The following is an 18,554-nucleotide window of genomic DNA, read 5'->3' as shown; positions in this document are numbered from 1 at the left end:
TGGTAGAAATTTAGGTAGTTTGAGATTTTAAGTCTGATGTCCATAGTATTACCTTAAACTAAATTTCCAGGGCATAGGTATCTGTCTTCTATAAAAGGGTGATAACTGTGCTAAGACACAGTGGATGGCCTTTGAATACTTTTTTTTCTCATTGATTTTTATTGTAAGTATCATCCACGAGATGCATTTCTCTGGAGAAAATAAAATTATGCTAAAATATGTCAGTAATATGCATTGCTTTGTAATAAGAAACATAATAAAAGTTATTTTTAATTTAAAGATATGATTAATTTGGACATCACACACAAAATAGGATAACATTTGGCGCATTATATACATAACACAAAATGTTGGTGATGTGCAAAATGTTTTTGAAACTAGCTTCTTTAAAAAGGTTCTCAAATTACTGGACTATATACGTATATATACCGTATATATATACGGACTATATACGGACTATACGGACTATATACGTATACGGACTATATACGGACTATACGGACTATATACGTATATATACCGACAATATACGTATATATATTTCCAACTGGTGTTTTGACTGGTGACTCCTGCTTTTATCAAGTTACATTAGCCATTTTAAAATGATATCGGGGGGATCATTATTGCCATGTATTATCGACATTCTGCAGCTTTTTAACTTCTTTAAAGAATATTTAATGATCACCTATTGGTTGCCATGCAGTGAGTAAAACCAAGTCCTTGTCCCCTTTTCTTGGAAAGGTCTCCAGGCACTCTTGCAGGGGTTATCTTATTCAGCGGTCCAGCCATCATCTGTAGAAGGCTAAGCATGTCTGCAGTCATTCTCCCTATTTCACAAGTAGGTGAATGAACACACTAATTGACTTACCTCAACACTGATGGAGTTTTTGTCAAAGCCCACACCTCAGAACAAGGTAAATGGTATGATATATAACAATGAGGGACCAACAGACATATACTATTTTTATTTTTTATTATTAAAAACTTTTTTTAATGTTTATTTTTGAGAGAGAGTGAGCATGAGCGGGGGGAGGGACAGAGAGAAAGGGGGACAGAGGATCTGACGTGGGGCTCGAACCCACAAACCGTGAGATCGTGACCTGAACCGAAGTCAGATGCTTAACTAACTGAGCCACCCAGGTGCCCCATAACAAACTTTTTTTTTTTTTTAATTTTTTTAATGTTTGTTTATTTTTGAGAGGGAGAGACAGAGTGCAAGTGGGGGAGGGGCAGAGAGAGACACAGAATCCAAAGCAGGCTCCAGGCTCTGAGCTGTCAACACAGAGCCCGATGCGGGGCTCGAACCCCAGGAGACATGAGATCATGACCTCAGCTGAAGTCGGCAGCTTAACCGACTGAGCCACCCAAGCACCCCCAGACTATTTTTTTAATGTAGCTAGAAACTTTAATAAAGATACCAGTATAATGGGGTGCCTGGGTGGCTCAGTCGGTTAAGCGGCCGACTTCAGCTCAGGTCATGATCTCCGGTCCGTGAGTTTGAGCCCCGCGTCGGGCTCTGTGCTGACAGCTCAGAGCCTGAAGCCTGTTTCGGATTCTGTATCTCCCTCTCTCTGACCCTTCCCCGTTCATGCTCTGTCTCTCCCTGTCTCAAAAATAAATAAAACGTTAAAAAAAAAAAAAAAAGATACCAGTATTAAAAAATGACTCTGCAGACAGTGCCCCGGTGTTGGGTGGTGGTCATTATTTGTCTGATTTCTGTAGCCTTAATTATTAGATCTTTAACCTCTCCCAGATCTTCACTGGGGACTCACTGTGAGAAGATCAGCCTTCAGGCTCACTAGCTTGGCCAGGTTGGTGACGACCCCACCAGCACTTCCTGTGTGAATCCAGCAATAGCCATAACTGTGCTTTATTGTCTCGAAGTATTCTGCACCGTCCAACCCGTGGTAGGGTCCCCTCCCTAAGGAAGGAAAAAAAACCCCAAAACCTCAAGGCAACCTGGTTATACATGTATGTGACAACATCCCTCTGGACCTCGTAATAGGAGACCACTTAGACTACGTGTTTTTAAAAAAAAATTTTTTTTTTAACGTTTATTTTTGAGACAGAGAGAGACAGAGCAGGAACAGGGGAGGGGCAGAGAGAGAGGGAGACGCAGAATCTGAAACAAGCTCCAGGCTCTGAGCTGTCAGCACAGAGCCCGACGCGGGGCTCGAACTCACGGACCGCGAGATCACGACCTGAGGCGAAGTCGGACGCTTAACCGACCGAGCCACCCAGGCGCCCCTCAGACTACATGTTTGTGTGTTACCATATATGGGAGACAAAAAAGTAAAAAGTGTATTAAAAACTATGCCACGTGGCATTTGGGGCTCAGTTGTTCCGATAGGAACCCAAGTGAGCAGTGCCAGCACAAATAAAATGGCTTCCTGGAAAGAAAAGCCTCAGTGCCACGACTCTCGGTGCGAGAATCCTGCCACAAACCCACTTTCATGGTCTTGAACTCATTAGAGAATTTGACGAAAGCTAAGGGCCCCCTGACCCCCACCCCCAAAAGGTAGATGCATGTAAGTTTCACAGATAGTTTAGGGGAGGTCGTGACCCCAGGGCAGCAAAGCAGGAGCTAGATGATAATGACACAACCCATCTCCCTTTCTTTTCTTTGACATTAAGAAAAAAAAATCAGGAGATATCTATTTGATATTAACTTTTTTAAGCAGAGGAGAAGAATATATGGGATTCTGAAACGCTTAGATTTTTAAACCAGACATTGTAGAATATTTAGGAATTTGTATCGTAACAACATAGTTTCACTAAGCCCCCCCCCCCGGGTGTGTGTTTTCTTTTTCTTAACCTCAAGGTGCATAGTGTCTCCTTTTGTTTTCGTGAAGCCGATGCCCCACTGCTCATCACCACAGGCAGGGCAACTCACTTCAGAGCTCCGTTCCAGTTCCCAAGGGCACCTACCTACCCTGTTGGTATTATGCGGCACCTTGCCGGTGACAGCTAGGTCACTTTCAAGAGACCAGTTCCTCCTTGCAATTAAATAATTTCACAAGCACGGGAAGCAGTGTTGCAGATCTCATAGAGCCTTGCCTCAAAGCATGTAGTGCCTTCAACCACACAGCCTGCAGAGAACAACAGCTTCTTCGTCCATTTGCGTTTTCTTCATTAGTGAACCTCTTACGTTCTTGTTTACATTCAGTTTTCATTTGCCAGGTTCTCTCCTCTTTTGTCCATTGCCTTTTTAGAATTTATGGCTGGAAAGGGAAACAGTCTCTGGGCATAACTTAGTAAGGTCTATTTTTGTTTTTTTAATTTTAATGTTTGTTTATTTTTGAGAGACAGAGACAGAGCATGAGTTGGGGAGGGAGACACAGACTCCGAAGCAGGCTCCAGGCTCTGAGCCATCAGCACAGAGCCCGACGCGGGGTTTGAACTCAGGAACTGCGAGATCGTGACCTAAGCCGAACTCGGTCGCTTAACCGACTAAGCCACCCCGTCACCCCTAATAAGGTCTATTACAACATTCTTCTCTGAATTTAAATTCCTGGGTCATTTTACTCAAACACTGGTAGACCCTTATTTTCTTGGATTCGTCAGTGTTTCAGATTAGAAGGTTCCAGCAAACCCCAGAGAACAGCACCTTACCTGTGACAGAAGGTTACTCTCATCCACAATGAAGTGTGGAGAGAAGCGGTGTGGAGATAAGAAACAGTCTAGGACTGGAATGGAGCTTCCCCAGTCATCCAGGACTTTCTGCCCCTCTGTCCTTCTGTGAAGTTAACATATTATCCTCAAAATGATTCTACCCCAACAGTACCACATAGCTATTGGGGAGCTACCGGAATCCTGCCTACATGGTCACCAACAGGAAGGAGCACAGAGGCCACACTAAGTCTCTCATTTGACTCCTCGCCAATGGTTATTCTACAACGTTTCATGAACAATTAGATCTTTAAAGAAATTTATATTCGTTTCATTCTCACGTACTCTGCGTAAAGGTTACTTCTCTGACCCAGGTTTTTCTTAGCGAGATATTCAAGACACATCAACTTGATATATATTTAAAAAAAAAAAAAAAGGTGGAGAAGCATTTTAAATCTTTTCTGAATTATCATGACAAAGACCAAAGGGAATCCACTCGTAACATACCAGAGAACTTGTCAAAATGTCGTTTCCCAATTTTCTTGAAACCTCACGTGCACACAACAGTTTAACTTCCCACAACTCCCTGGCTGACATCCCTGCTCACCTCCTTAGTCTTAATCTTAGTCTTAGCCTTCCACTAACCACTGTCGGCCCATTCCTTCGTGGAGCAAGCTAACCAGTCAGTACAACTTCTGCACTTGACCTGTTAGCCCCGTTCTCCAGAAAACAATCTGGATTCGATCAAACTGTCCTTAACGTCCAAAGGTCTAGAAGGGTTTCTGAATTCTCATTAATTTTTCTAAGCTCAGATGCTCATAATAAAACATGCAGTCCTGTATTCCCTTATATGTAATCCTAAAATTCAAAAGCTTTGAAAACAAAGTTCTCTCCTAATTTATTTGACAGGAAAATTGGACCTAAACTTTGTGAGGTTGTTTGTAATCTCTATATATCTCACTTAGTGTAAATATTTTTACATTGCATAGAGAAGTATTAGTAAAACAATAGTCTAAATAATATAGTGCCTTTCTGAAGCCCTAATATGGATCCGAAATAAACCATTGAGATGAAGAATTACTTGCAATTATTTCCTGTAATAATGCTCTATTTTCTTAGGTATTTAGGAATTTCTCATTTAGGAATAAACAAATTCCTAATTTTAGGAGGAAACAAAATTTTGTTTTTTTTAAATTTTTTTTAATGTTTATTTATTTTTGAGACAGAGACAGAGCATGAACAGGGGAGGGGCAGAAAGAGAGGGAGACACAGAATCCGAAACAGGCTCCAGGCTCTGAGCTGTCAGCACAGAGCCCGACGCGGGGCTCGAACCCACGAACTGTGAGATCATGACCTGAGCCGAAGTCAGACGCTTAACTGACTGAGCCACCCAGGTGCCCCAATTTTCTGTTTTTTAAAAATCATGTATTGTACAAACAATATATACAGTAGGTACTGGGGAACTTGTATTCCTCAAGAAGTAGAATATGTAGTGTGTTAAGAAAAATTACTCGAAGCTTGACAAAAGAGACAAAAAGAAATCACTGGAGACATTTTCAGTAGGTGACTGAGTATTGTTTTGTAGACCCTCTCAGGGATCATCAATTTCACAGGAGTGCGAAATTTTGATTGTCAATCCGTCTTTTTTACACCTCTATAAGACTAGAGGTTAATTTGGAATGCAAATGATTCTTTTTCTGAAAACAATGCAAAGGATTCTGATAACAAAGCAAATGAATTTTGTCCAGAAGAGAGAGATTCAATTAATTTCCGGGAGTTAGAAAAGCTGATTCCAAATATTACAGGGTGCTGCCATGTATGATATTAGTCAGTTTTATATCGATTAGAAGAGTCACTTCAGAAGGCCTTTGACTGAACACATAAATCTCTGTTCCTCAAATTCTTCTTTGAATTAGCTGTAGCCTCTTTCTTAATGGTTCTCTCATTAATTCATGAGCAAAATCTTTGACACATACTCATGTTATGCTTAATATGAGTATCATGTTATTTACTGTTTCAAGAATTATACTTCACTTTTTTAAAGTGTATTTACTTTGAGAGGGTGAGAGAGCGAGCAAGCATGCAAGGGGGGGGGGGAGGGGCAGAGAGAGAGAGGGAGAGAGAGAACCCCAAGCAGGCTTCTGGCTGTCATTGCAGAGCTCAGTGTAGGGCTCTGTCTCAGGAACCATGAGATCACGACCCGAGCCAAAATCAGGAGTCGGATGCTTAACTGACTGAGTCACCCGGGGCACCCCTGAGAATTATACTGTAAAATGTATTTGCACTAGGGGTGCCCCGGGTGGCTCAGTCAGTTAAGTGTCAGACTCGATCTCAGCTTAAGTCTTGATCTCAGGGTTGTGAATTCAAGCCCCATGTTGGGCTCCATGCTGGCTGTGGAGTCTACTTTAAAAAAACAAAAAAAAAAAGGGGTGCCTGGGTGGCTCAGTCGGTTGGGCGTCTGACTTCGGCTCAGGTCATGATCTCGCAGTCCATGAGTTCAAGCCCTGCATCAGGCTCTGTGCTGACAGCTCAGAGCCTGGAGCCTGTTTCAGATTCTGTGTCTCCCTTTCTCTCTGACCCTCCCCCATTCATGCTCTGTCTCTCTCTGTCTCAAAAATAAATAAACGTAAAAAAAAAAAATTTTAAAAAAAAGACAAAAAATAGAGAGTACTTGCCCTATAGGAATTCACATATTATTTGAGTGAAAATAAGATATGGAGAAATCATAAAGGTAATATACAGTAAATGATACATTATCAGTATGGATTTGAGGGGCTGTGGTACAGTTTCTGTATGACTATATTCTTTTTATTTGTACTGCATTGCTCAGATTTACTTAGCAGACAATTCTGCTTTGCATTATGGAGTGCCAAGAAAGGACATAGAAATACACTAGGCACAATCTTTGTCCTAGAGTTGTTAACAGTCTCGTGTGGGAGAACACATGAACAAATCATCATAAAGTAATGATAATGGACGGAGAAGAGAAGAACATTTATGACCTTACTCTGTCCAGGGGCCCCTGGGTGGCTCAGTCGGTTAAACGTCCAACTCTTGATTTTGTCTCAGGTCCTGATCTCATAGTTGGTGGGATCAAGCCCCACATCAGACTCTGTGCTGAGAGCACAGAGCCTGCTTGGGATTCTCTCTTCCTCTCTCTCTGGCCCTCCTACTCTCACGCTCTCTCTCAAAATAAAAAACATCCCCCAAAACACCCCAAAAAGACATTACTGTGTCCTTATGCTTTATATTTATTATGATGCTTTATATTATTTCATTAAAACCTAAACATTTGGAGGAATTTTACCCCAATTTTATAATTGGAGCACGGACAACCAGCTAATTGCTATAATTAAATAAATACGAATGAATGTATGAATAAATGAATAAAAGGTAGGAGAGCCCAAAAGCAATTCTACATGTTTTAATTCCCGAGACCAAAGCTTTTCCCTTATTTCCCTTGGAAAATCATTTGGTTGACTCTGGACTCAGGCTAAATCCTGCCTCCCAAAGACCCACAGGATGGAAACCCTGGCACAGGCCTGGCAAATGAGGACAAAGTGTCCCCGCAGGACTGGAGTTTTTCTCAGGTTTGGAAGTAACTGGGATCAGCTCCTTGCTGGGAGCCATAGATCTGGAAGGTCAGAGGAAGGTAAGGTTAGTTTCACTCCTTGAGCTTTCTCGTCTTCAGCCTTCGGTGCTGTTGGGGCACCTGGTATTTGAGAGAGGTGGCACTCAGGGTTGGGTCTCACTTGGCAAAGCACCAGAGATTGGTCCCCCCCACCCCCGCCCGCAACGCTGGAGAGAGTCACAGAAGCTGGATGGTAAACACGAGCAAATATTGACAGAACTGAGAGTCAGGGTAACACCATCTGGCCCGTCTGCAGTTCAAAGGGCCTGGTCAACTGGGTTTGCATGACACAACCAGGCAGTTTCTAAAACTGAATTTTAAAACGGGCGGCTCATCAGCCGCCCCTTTGTGTTTTTGCAAAATCCCTCCCTGTACTGACTTCCTCGCAGCTGTTCTTATTTCCTTTGGTAGAATTTTTTTTTTTTCATTCTTCCTAGGGAAGAGAAATCAATACAACATCTCCAGGAGGGAGGTGGTTGGTATCTCCTACTTTGATCCAAACCACGTGTTGTCTGTGTTGGGTTAATTCCAGCCTGGGTCAAGCAACTGATCGCAAGATGTTTTTGCGGGTTGTGTGCTATCTTGTGGTTGTGTGGCCGGTTTCTGCCTCATACGGTGCGTATGCTTAAGATTAGTTTCTAGGGTACTTAATATCAGCCTGCGGGGTACGAAGCATGCTGTCTATGGTTTTAATGAAATTTAAGTCAATGAAATGTATTTCCTTTATTGAAAAATGTCAAATGACTTGGCCTAATGCCCTGTACTCAGTAGGGGCTTAGTAAATATTTAATGATAATTCTGTTCTACGAAGTGGGTGGTTAACTGTACCAATTTGGTACCAAAAAGTACCAGTTTCAAAATCTTGAGAGGTCTTGTCTGTTATAAACTCCAGAAATGCTATTTGGAAAGGGAATTGTATCTTCATGGTTGAACTGAATGTAATGCCTGTTATCCTTTTGAAAACAAAACTTTGGGAATTCTTGGGAAGGGGGGGATGGGGATATACATGGACATGGAATTGTACAAGGAAGGAGAATCAATAATCCAGGAAAAGGACACTCGGATGGCTGTCTAACGGGGCCTCGCCACAGCACGTGATAATGCCAAGTGAATCTGTTTTCTTTTTCCTTCCAACAGAGAACTGTCCAGAACTTCCCCCAGTGGGATATAGCATATTTGTCGCAAAGAAGGTGGAAGGACAAATTCTGGGGACTTACTTTTGTATCAAGGGCTACCACCTGGTAGGAGAGAAAACCTTTATTTGCAATGCCTCTGGGGAGTGGAATACTCCCACTCCCACTCCCACATGCCAATGTGAGTTGAAATTTTGTTTCTTTGTGTATCTTGTCATCTAGCTCCGCTCTTACACATCCTACCTCCTGCAGGCCCCGTTAAAACTTTATAAGACAAAAATTCTCAACTTCTGGGAATTAATTTTTAAAGCAACCCAGGGTGGAACTTCTCTTACAAGGTACATGGTCAGCTCTTCCTCAGTGTTGATTTAATTAGTTGATTAATAGAATTAATAGACTCAATCACCCCTGCAGGGAGGGAAGAATTTCTACCATATATTAAAACTGGCTTTGGGGGGGGTCTAATTTAATATCATACTCCTTTAAAATTTTTATGTTATAGAAATCTATTTATAGAATTTCTATAACATAAAAATTGTAAACATATACAAAAGACAAAAGAGCAAAATCAGGTCATATGCACTCATCACTGAGCTTCAACAACTGTCAACATGTAACTAATCTTTTTTCTCAACGATTCTGTTTTGCATGATTATTATTTTGAAGTAAATATGTCATAGTTTATTTCATCCATTATATGACTTTTGAACTGGGACACATTTATATTCTCAATTTACAAATGTGAGAACTGAGATCCAAGTGATTTGCTCACATTCACAAAACTCACTTGTGGTGTCTGTAGAGACAGAGAATAACTGGTCAATATCCTCGTTATTATTAGTATATTTAGGAATAGTTGGGTTTGTTCTCCTTGATACCTAGAGTAAAGCACACCAAATGTTTATCCTTTATTTATACCAACAAGTTCACCTTCTCTCCTGTTTTTTTCACGGAGGGGTGGGGGGTGGGGGGGTGGGGGGGAAGCAAAATGAAACAAAGTACAAACTGATGAGTGATGTGTCTCTTCATGGAGGAAAGGGAGGGAAAAACTTGCCTCCAGCATAGGGTGAAGTATTTTCAGCAACGCTTACCAGGATGATGAACATGCTATTGATCATTTCCAGTTATGTGCTTAGTTACTTTTCGTAAGTTCAAGTGCCAACTGTCACTCTCGTGCATGACCAAGACCTTTCCTACCACACTCAGGCCAACCTAGTCCCTTCGCGTCCTGTACTGATACGATTTGGTACCGTGGAGGAGTCCCCGTTTATAAAGTACGGTTTTAGTTCTGATTTCTATTCTCTCATTGAAGACTGAGGAGGTCTAGCCTCCGCAGTGGCGGACTTTCTCCTGCTCTTTCCGATCACTTCCTGTTTTCTTCTTCAGTGGGCCACTGTCCTGACCCTGTGCTGGTGAATGGTGAACCCAGTTTCTCAGGTCCTGTGAATGTGAGTGACAAAGTCACTTTTAAGTGCCATGAGAACTACATCCTCCAGGGCAGCAACTGGAGTCAGTGCATGAACGACCACACCTGGATGCCTCCCTTACCCATCTGCAAAAGCAGTAAGTGTCAGAGAAACAAGCACCAATCCAAAGACACTGACCAGAGGGACACCCTAGGCATTTGTCACATCCCTGCAATGATGTTTTCCTCTCTCTCTTTTTTTTTTTTTTTTTTTTTGTATCTGGGAAGGGTCTGGGATCTCGGAGGAAGCCAGAAAACAAATGGAGCTCACAGAGCCAAAACTCACCTCAAATGGTATATTCCAGTGAAACAAACAGCATCCAAACAATGAACACTTTATTTCCCCTCTCAAGTAGGATTCCTTTCCTACTAAGTCCAACACAGGATAGTTTGGGGCATCTGACTTTCTTTGTTCGTTTGTTTGTCTCATGATAACGCCTTACAGTTCTTATTTGAAAAATACATGAAAACAGGGGAAGAGGACCATATCTCATCCATTGCAAAATTATATAAAATAAGAGTTGAGGGGCGCCTGGGTGGCTTAGTGGGTTAAGTGTCTGACTTTGGCTCAGGTGTTGATCTCGTGGTTCATGAGTTTGAGCCCCGCTTTGGGCTCTGTGCTGACAGCTCAGAGCCTGGAGCCTGCTTTGGACTCGGGGTCTCCCTCTCTCTCTGCCACTCCCCCTGCTCACACACTGTCTCTGTCTCTCAAGAAAAAAAAATTAAAAAAAAAAGTACCTCCTCCTTCTAACATATATTAGAAGTACCTCCTTCTAACATGGTAATTCACACTTCTCAGAGGAAATTAGTAGGAATGTGTTTGCTTCATGTCTTTTCCTATGTTTATGCAGACATTTAAAATAAACAAATGCGCACACACACATCTACACACATATACACTTACAAAAATGGGACTTTGTGCTTTGTATTGTTTAAATTTTTTTTTTATGTAACATTATACATGGGAATCTTTTTCGATCAGTATATGTGGCTGTATCTCCTGCTTTTATTTATTTGTTTTTTCTATCTCCTGCTTTTAAAAAATAATGTGGATACACCATCAGTTATTCCATATCTCTAGTATTGATGAACGTTTGTTCTATTTCTGTATTTTTGCTATTACAAACAATGCTGAAACGAATGTTATGTATGTATACATATACATATATCTTTATGTCTATGCTATTATTTCTGTAGGATAGATTCCTAGAATGATTGGTAAGTCACAGGATATACTTATTTGTAAAACATACTTAAAAGATCCAAGAAATGCTACTAAAAAACTTCATTCTTGGACACAAAATAAATATTGAAAAATCAATAGTATTACTTTCTAATAATTATGATGTGACTATTGAAATGTAAAAATAATTCCATTCATGAGACCTATATGAAAGTTTACTGAAGGACATGGAATAAGACTTAAATAAAAGATATACCGTGGTCCTGCATGGACAGACTGGTATTGCAATGGAATTCTACCCAGAGTTTCTTTTTTTTTAATTTTTTTTTTTTTTAACGTTTACTTATTTTTGAGACAGAGAGAGACAGAGCATGAACGGGGGAGGGTCAGAGAGAGGGAGACACAGAATCCAAAACAGACTCCAGGCTCTGAGCTGTCAGCACAGAGCCTGATGCGGGGCTCGAACTCACGGACCGCAAGATCATGACCTGAGCCGAAGTCAGCCGCTTAGCCGACTGAGCCACCCAGGCGCCCCAAGAGTTTCAAATTTAAAGGTATAAAACAAAAAATTGAGTTTGAAATCTCCTTTGGGAGGGTACATATCTAACACTACAGATTTATTGATTTAAAGACTTAATTTTTTTCAGACTTAGTTTTTTAGAGCAGTTTTAGATTCATAATAAAACCAAGGGGAAGGTATAGACATTTCCCATACACTCCCTAGCCCCGCATATGCACAGCCTCCCACATTGTCAACATCATTCACCAGATTAGTACTTTTTTTTTTTTTTTTTTTTACCAAGGATGAACCAATGTTAATACATCATATTCCCCCCAAATCCATAGTTACCTAAGGATTCACTCTTGGTGTTTTACATTCAGTGGGTTCGGACATGTGTGTAATGATGTATATCTATCATTATAATATCATACAGAGTCTTTTCACTGCTCTAAAAATCCTCTGTGCTCTATGTATTGGTCTCTCTACTTCCCCCACCCATCTCAGCCATTGATCTTTTTATTGTTTCCATAGTTTTTCCTTCTTCAGAATGTCATATATTTGGAATCATATAGTATGTAGCCTCTTCAGACTGCCTTTTTTTCTACCTAGAAATATACATTTAAGGTTCCTCCATGTCTTTTCATAGCTTGACAGCTAATTCTCTTTTATCGTTGAATAATATCCCGTTTCCAGATGTACCATAAGTTTATCGATCCGATCACCTCCTGAAGGACATCTTGCTTGCTTCCAAGTCTTGACATTTATGAGGAAAGCTGCTATAGATATCGGGTGCAGGTTTTTGTGTGGATGTAAGTTTTCACCTCCTTTGGATAAATACCGAAGAGGGCGATTGTTGGCTCTTATGGGAAGAGTAGATTTAGTTTTTTTCTAAGAAACCATCCAACTGTCTTGCAAAGTGGCTGTATCATTTTGGATTCCCACCAGCAACGTAGGAGAGGCCTTGTGGCTCCACATCCTTGTCAGCATTTGGTGTTGTCAGTGTTCCAGACTGGCCATTCTAATGGTTGTATAATGGTATCTCCTTGTTTCAGTTTGCATTTCCGGATGACAAATGATGTCAAGCATCTTGTCATATGCTGATTTTCCATCTGTATATGTTCTTTGATGAGGTGTCTGTAAGGTTTGGGGCCCATTTTTTTATTTATTTTTATTTTTATTATTTTTATTTTATTTTATTTTAATTTTTTAAAATGTTTTTATTTATTTTTGAGACAGAGAGAGACAGAGCATGAACAGGCAAGGGGCAGAGAGAGAGGGAGACACAGAATCCGAAGCAGGCTCCAGGCTCTGAGCCGTCAGCACGGAGCCCGACGCGGGGCTCGAACTCACGAACCGTGAGATCGTGACCTGAGCCGAAGTCGGACGCTTAACTGACTGAGCCACCCAGGCGCTCCTATTTTATTTTTAAATTTAAATCCAAGTTAGTTAACACATAGTGTAATAATGATTTCAGGAATACAATTTAGTAATTCATCACTTACGTTTAACACCCATTGCTCATACCAACAAGTGCCCTCCTTAATGCTCATCACCCATTTACCCATCCCTCTACTTAACCTCCCTCCAGCAACCCTCAGTTTGTTCTCTGTATTTAAGAATCTCATGGTGTGTCTCTCTCATGTTTTTATCTCATTTTTGCTTCCCTTCCCCTATGTTTCTGGCAAATTTTAAGGCTAAACAATTCCAAGATTAGGCCCCAAACAGCATTTATATTCCTCAAATTTATGGAAAGATAATGAATATAACTAATAATTACAGAAATGAATAGTAAAATTAGATACACATGTTTTACTGATCAAATTAGCAAATAAAAAAAAAATGATTTCACCTAACATCGTTCATGATATGAGGGGCTAGTCACTTACGTCAGTGAGGAAAAGAGATATCATTCTGTAGATATATTTTGGCAGTAGCTATTAAAATAACAGGCAGCCTTTTGTTGTTTTTAATTTTTTAAATTATTTTATTATAGAGAAAGAGAGAGAGCGTGAGTGGAGGAGAGGGGCAGAGGGAGAGAGAAAGAGAATCCTAAGAAGGCTCCATGCTCAGCACAGGGACTGATGCAGGGCTCGATCCCATGACCCTGGGATAATAACCGGGGCTGAAATCAAGAGATGCTCAACCGACTGAACCACTCAGGTGCCCCAATAAGCAGTTTAAAAGCACAAACTATATGTAGCCTCTTTCAAGGAGTTAGGGGTTACTTGAAACATACATATATACTGTAGGCAGTTAAATTACAAGCATATAACATCATTATTATTAGCCTGACACAGGTTTAAAGAATTTATTTCTTTTAATCTCTTTCAATTCAGGACTTCCCATTCTAGCTCTGAAATGCAGGATCTCTGTCTTTTTGTGTTAGTTCATTGCCCAATTCTAAAGAAAGCTCCTTAGGTCCCCGGGTAAAGCAGATTCTTTTCTGCTTAGGCCCAAGATCCATATTATCTCTTTCAGTTGAAAACTGTACTCTTAAAAGTTACCAGGAGAGCCCTGTCTGTACTGGGGTTCCTTAATCAACTCATGGAAATCCTTTTTCCTTTCCTCTATACAGCTTTTGAACTCAGTTTTTGATCTTCTAAAAATTATTTATTAACTTCTCAAAGAAAACATCTGTGGTGTAGAATAATACAGAAAATAAAACATTTAATTACCTACAAACCTACTGCCCAGAAGTAACAGAGTACTTTGATATATAATTTTCAGGCTTTTTTTCTGTTCATATACGTTGATGCATGAGTGTATTTTACAAAAATAGCATTTTATGCTATTATTATAATTACATTTCAATTTGTATGTATTATTATAATACATAGTATCACATACTATGTACTATACTAACACATATTCTCTTATGCTTTGCTGTTTTTACTCAACTATTTGGTTTGAAGGCATTTATGTTTCCATAAATATATACCTACGTAATTATTCTTCATTCACCCTTTAACCTTGATCATCATGTTTAGATGTATATAATCTCAGAGCTCAAAGGGACTTAAGAAATAATTCTGTTTAACCTGCTCATCTCATAGGTTAGGAGGGAAACCGAGAAGGATAAAATCATGGGTCGTGGAAGAGGCAGAACCCAAAATTCACAACATCTCGTACTTTGTCCAACTCTTTCCACAATTTTATAGACTCATCTTCTTTCCTCCCAGTTGTATCCTGCGTTTCTGAAGCTCTCGTGTTGCACACTTCTGTCCCACAGAGAACATCAGCCTCCATTTGAACGCCCACCATTTATCTCCTCTCTTAGGGAGTTGCAACTCCCACCTCTACCTCTGGTTTAATTTTTCTTTTCTTGTTCCCTGACGATCTCTACAATTTAAACTTCCTTTCCTCAAAACTCATGCCAATCAGAAAGCACTCCCACATTCCTAATCACTCAGCGGATGAGCAGGAGAAGGCAGTCTCTCCCAGGATAAACATGATTCTGACCAGAAGGAAGTGAATGGAGAAGGTGCCCTAAGATCCCGCATAGACAGCTAAACTTAGGGGGTGCTGTTAACTGAGCGTAACTCATGACCGTCATTCCTGTTCTCCTGTTTCTCAGGAGACTGTGGCCCTCCTGGGAATCCGGCTCATGGCTATTTTGAGGGAAGAGATTTCAACTTAGGTTCGACCATTACTTATTACTGTGAAGACAGGTAAGTGTTTGCAGCCTTTCAAATGTGAGATCGTGGGGCGCCTGGGTGGCTCAGTCAGTGAAGCATCCGATTTCAGCTCAGGTCATGATCTCACAGTTTGTGAGGTTGAGCCCCAGGGCGGACTCTGTGCTCTGAGTCTCTCTCTCCCTCTCTTTCTTCCCCTCCCCTGCTTGAGCACGTTCTCTCTCTCTCTCTCTCTTTCTCTCTCTCACTGCCCCCCCTCAAAATAAGTAAATAAAAATTTAAAAAAATTATAAAAAAAAAAAACCCACAAAGTGAGATCTTGCCCATTGACTGGTAGCTTTGTTGTGGGGAGTGACCCAGCCTGAGTCACCTTGTGCCCTGACTTCCTACTGCTTCAGGAGTCTGAGCTCATTCTGACGAGAGCTGCTTTGGCCACCGCCAGCTGTCCCCAATCTCTAAAAGATAGACTCATGTCTTTATCCTAAAGTATTTAGTGTATTTATCCTAAAGTATTACATTTTTTTTTCTCTTAGTTGAGACGGGGGCATCTGGGTGGCTCGGTGGGTTGAGCGTCCGACGCTTGATTTCTGCTCAGGTCATGATCCCAGGGTCATGGCCTCGAGCCCCATGTTGGTCTCTGGGCTAAGCATGGAGCCTGCTTGGGATTCTCATTTGCCCCCTCTCTCGGCCCCTCCCCTACCTGTGCACACACTCTGTCTCAAATAAAAAAAAAAGACAAGAGAAGATATTTAAAATGTATGTTTTTTTCTCAGCACAAAAACTCAAAGAAACACAAAGACTCTCAGAGTCTCAAAGACTCTCAGCACAAAAACTCAAAGAAACACAGAACACATGGAGGTAAAGAAAGAGAATGATTTATTGTCCCAGCTTGCCACCACCCCCCCTCCCCCAATCTGGTTTCCTATTTGCAGTTCTTTGAATTAAAAAAATATATATCTTTAAAAAAAAAGAAAAAGAAAGAGAATGATTTATAGAGCTTTAATACATCCTAATTAAATTCTAACCTTAATTTAGACTACCTCATCCTCTAGCTTACCGATTACCTACTCTTTCCTCGGCTTCAACCTTCTTAACTCGGGGTCGTGTTGCTTCACTAGCATTTCAGTCTTATTATAAACTTCCAGTGGGCATGTTTTTTTTCTGATTAAAAGCTGTATCTCCTTCCTAAGATTTATTTGAGGATTTTCTCTAGCTTTCTACTCCTTTTTAGAGAGTAGATGGCAGATGTTTTTTTAAGTTATTGAATGATGAAACACTTCATCCCTCACCCTCTCCACCCAACAACTGTGTGTGAACACACGTATTCAGATCTCACTGGTCCGTGTTTTACAGACTGAATTATCACTTGGGTCCTCTCCACCCCCCAAAGGAGAGTGACTTTAGTTGATGGCTGCTTTGTAATACTGAAATAACTTAAGCATTCATTAAGGCTCGGGGAGGTGGATCCTATCACCATAGGAAATGCGGAAAACAACTATACAAAACCAACCTTAGTTGGCTGCCTTAGCCCAGATCAGAGGTGGAAAGGTTAAGTGTTGTTGCCATTCTAATGTCTGTTCAGGTACCACTTGGTGGGCACGCGGGACCAACGGTGCATTGATGGGGAGTGGAGCAGTGCACTTCCAGTCTGTGAGTTGATCCAAGAAGCTCCCAAACCAATTCCACAGACCAAGTTTGAGCGGGTGCTTGTAAGTAGTAGGCTTTTGTCTGCCTTGTTCACAGTTGTATCTCCTGGCACATGCTCAGTAAATATCTGTTCACTGTGGGATGTTTTTGAAGAGTTGGCCTTGGCCCGATTGTAGAAGAGGGATCATAAACTATTAATTCGTATTTTTACATGAGAAGTTCTCATTCACCACCATCATCACAAACACCTCATGAGGACGTGTTGGTAAGAGTTATTGTCTCATGGACTTTATAGAGCGAGTTTTATATACTCAGGTCTTAGACTTGTATGTATTGCTGTAAAAAGTCTCTGAAATTCTTCTAGATTTAAAAAAACCCTGAACAGATCAATTTTCATTGAGATCCCTTTTATAGATCCCTCTTTTTTTTTTTTTTATTACTGGGATAACAATAAGTATACATAAGCTAGAAAAATTTAAGTGATTCATCACGTTGAATACCCAGATCAGGGACCTAAACGCTATGCATTAGCTTCAGAGTATATGGCTTCAGAGAATCTCAGTTCTTAAGCTGTAACTTACTTAAAAAAAAAAAAAAATTTCTTTTTCAGGTTGCGTTTCAGGAGACGAAAGACCTTTGCAAAGCCATGCGGAACTTTATGAAAAGACTCAAGGAAAATTCCTTAACGATGGAGGAAGTAAAATATTTTCTGGAAATTCAGAAAGCCAAGCTGCAGCCAAAAAATGATGCCCTGACATTATAGCTGAGCAGGCTGGGTCATAGAAAAGCACCCTATGAATAAACCTTCTTCTTGGTTCTAAAACCAGTTTCAGATCAATGGGGAATGAAGGATTTAATTTCCAGTCCGTAAGGAGGATGGGAAGCTCAGATCCCAGCTAGGGGGATGCCTCATAGTTTCATGAGACGCAAATGGTGAGGCACAAAATAACCTCAAATTAACCAACACTTATGAGGCAAAAATTAACCTCTCAATTTGAGAAAATAGACTCCGAATAACTATATCCTTAAAAAGACCTATTGAGACAAAAGTAGAGTTAGGACCTAAACTGTGTCTTCTGAGTCTCCCCTATATCCTGTTTACGGAACCACGTTTCTAAATCTTCTGCAGTAATATTGCTTACCACATTTAGATGAAACCCAGCCCGGCATCGGAAATTTGAGATGGTGAAAAATAAGTGAACGTATTTTCTTCTCCTTTCTTTCTTTTTTTTTTTTTTTGAGGGCAGAATAAGCAAGAATCCTAAGGTTTTCTTACCAAGATGTCATACTGACATGATATGACAAACTTTTCCCATCTCTCACTTTGTTCTCTACCAAAACACATAGGAAACCTGGATAAAATACAAAGAAAACGCCTAAGAGAGCTCGAACTAATGGAACATCCCTCGGTGTAGTTATGAAGGAGAATAAGACATCGGAATAAGAAACTCTCAAGTAGCCCGCAGTCTATTAATAGACACAAGATGATAGACGCATATCATCCATTCAGGGTGGTTAGAATGTGATAAACACTTTTCACAGAAGAATGTGCCATGGGAGCTCAGCTTCCAGGAGGAGGCCTCCTGTCTGGGAGGAAGCGGAGGCAGGAAAATTGTTAAGAAAAGTCACGGTTAGTTGGGCCTTTAAAAGTGAGTAGGATTGGGGGGCCTGCGTGGCTCCGTTGGTTAAGCATCCAACTCTTGATCTCAGCTCAGGTCGTGACCCCAGGGTCGTGAGATCGAGATTAAAACT

At 40.7% G+C, this 18,554-nt stretch overlaps 1 protein-coding gene across 4 annotated transcripts; it reads left to right on the top strand.

Moving 5' to 3' along the window:
• The first annotated feature begins 472 nt into the window (after positions 1 to 472).
• C4BPB (complement component 4 binding protein beta) lies at positions 473 to 18,054 on the top strand. 4 transcript variants are annotated; one of them, XM_042976340.1, is made up of 7 exons: positions 473 to 914; positions 7,678 to 7,855; positions 8,378 to 8,554; positions 9,760 to 9,936; positions 15,098 to 15,191; positions 16,738 to 16,864; positions 17,413 to 18,054. In XM_042976340.1, the coding sequence occupies exons 1-7, from the start codon at positions 879 to 881 to the stop codon at positions 17,563 to 17,565; spliced, it is 942 nt and encodes a 313-aa protein (XP_042832274.1). In that variant the 5' UTR covers positions 473 to 878; the 3' UTR covers positions 17,566 to 18,054. The 4 variants fall into 4 exon arrangements, with proteins under 4 accessions (XP_042832274.1, XP_042832276.1, XP_042832275.1 ...); XM_007096116.3 differs by lacking the exon at positions 473 to 914 and having other exon boundaries at positions 6,744 to 7,855; XM_042976342.1 differs by lacking the exons at positions 15,098 to 15,191; positions 17,413 to 18,054 and having other exon boundaries at positions 16,738 to 16,820.
• The last annotated feature ends 500 nt before the right edge of the window (positions 18,055 to 18,554 follow it).

This window comes from Panthera tigris, chromosome F3 (genome assembly GCF_018350195.1).
Source record: "Panthera tigris isolate Pti1 chromosome F3, P.tigris_Pti1_mat1.1, whole genome shotgun sequence".
Taxonomy (NCBI): Eukaryota; Metazoa; Chordata; class Mammalia; order Carnivora; family Felidae; genus Panthera; species Panthera tigris.
Note: the sequence above shows the minus strand (reverse complement) of the source record. Positions and strands in the feature narration are given on the sequence as shown.

Excerpts from the sequence above, each read along its gene's own strand:
- C4BPB (XM_042976340.1), top strand. The coding sequence starts at position 879 with ATGGAGTTTTTGTCAAAGCCCACACCTCAGAACAAG. Across the intron at positions 7,856-8,377 it reads GCCGGTTTCTGCCTCATACG|AGAACTGTCCAGAACTTCCC; the intron begins GTGCGTATGCTT and ends TCCTTCCAACAG. Across the intron at positions 16,865-17,412 it reads CCAAGTTTGAGCGGGTGCTT|GTTGCGTTTCAGGAGACGAA; the intron begins GTAAGTAGTAGG and ends TTTCTTTTTCAG.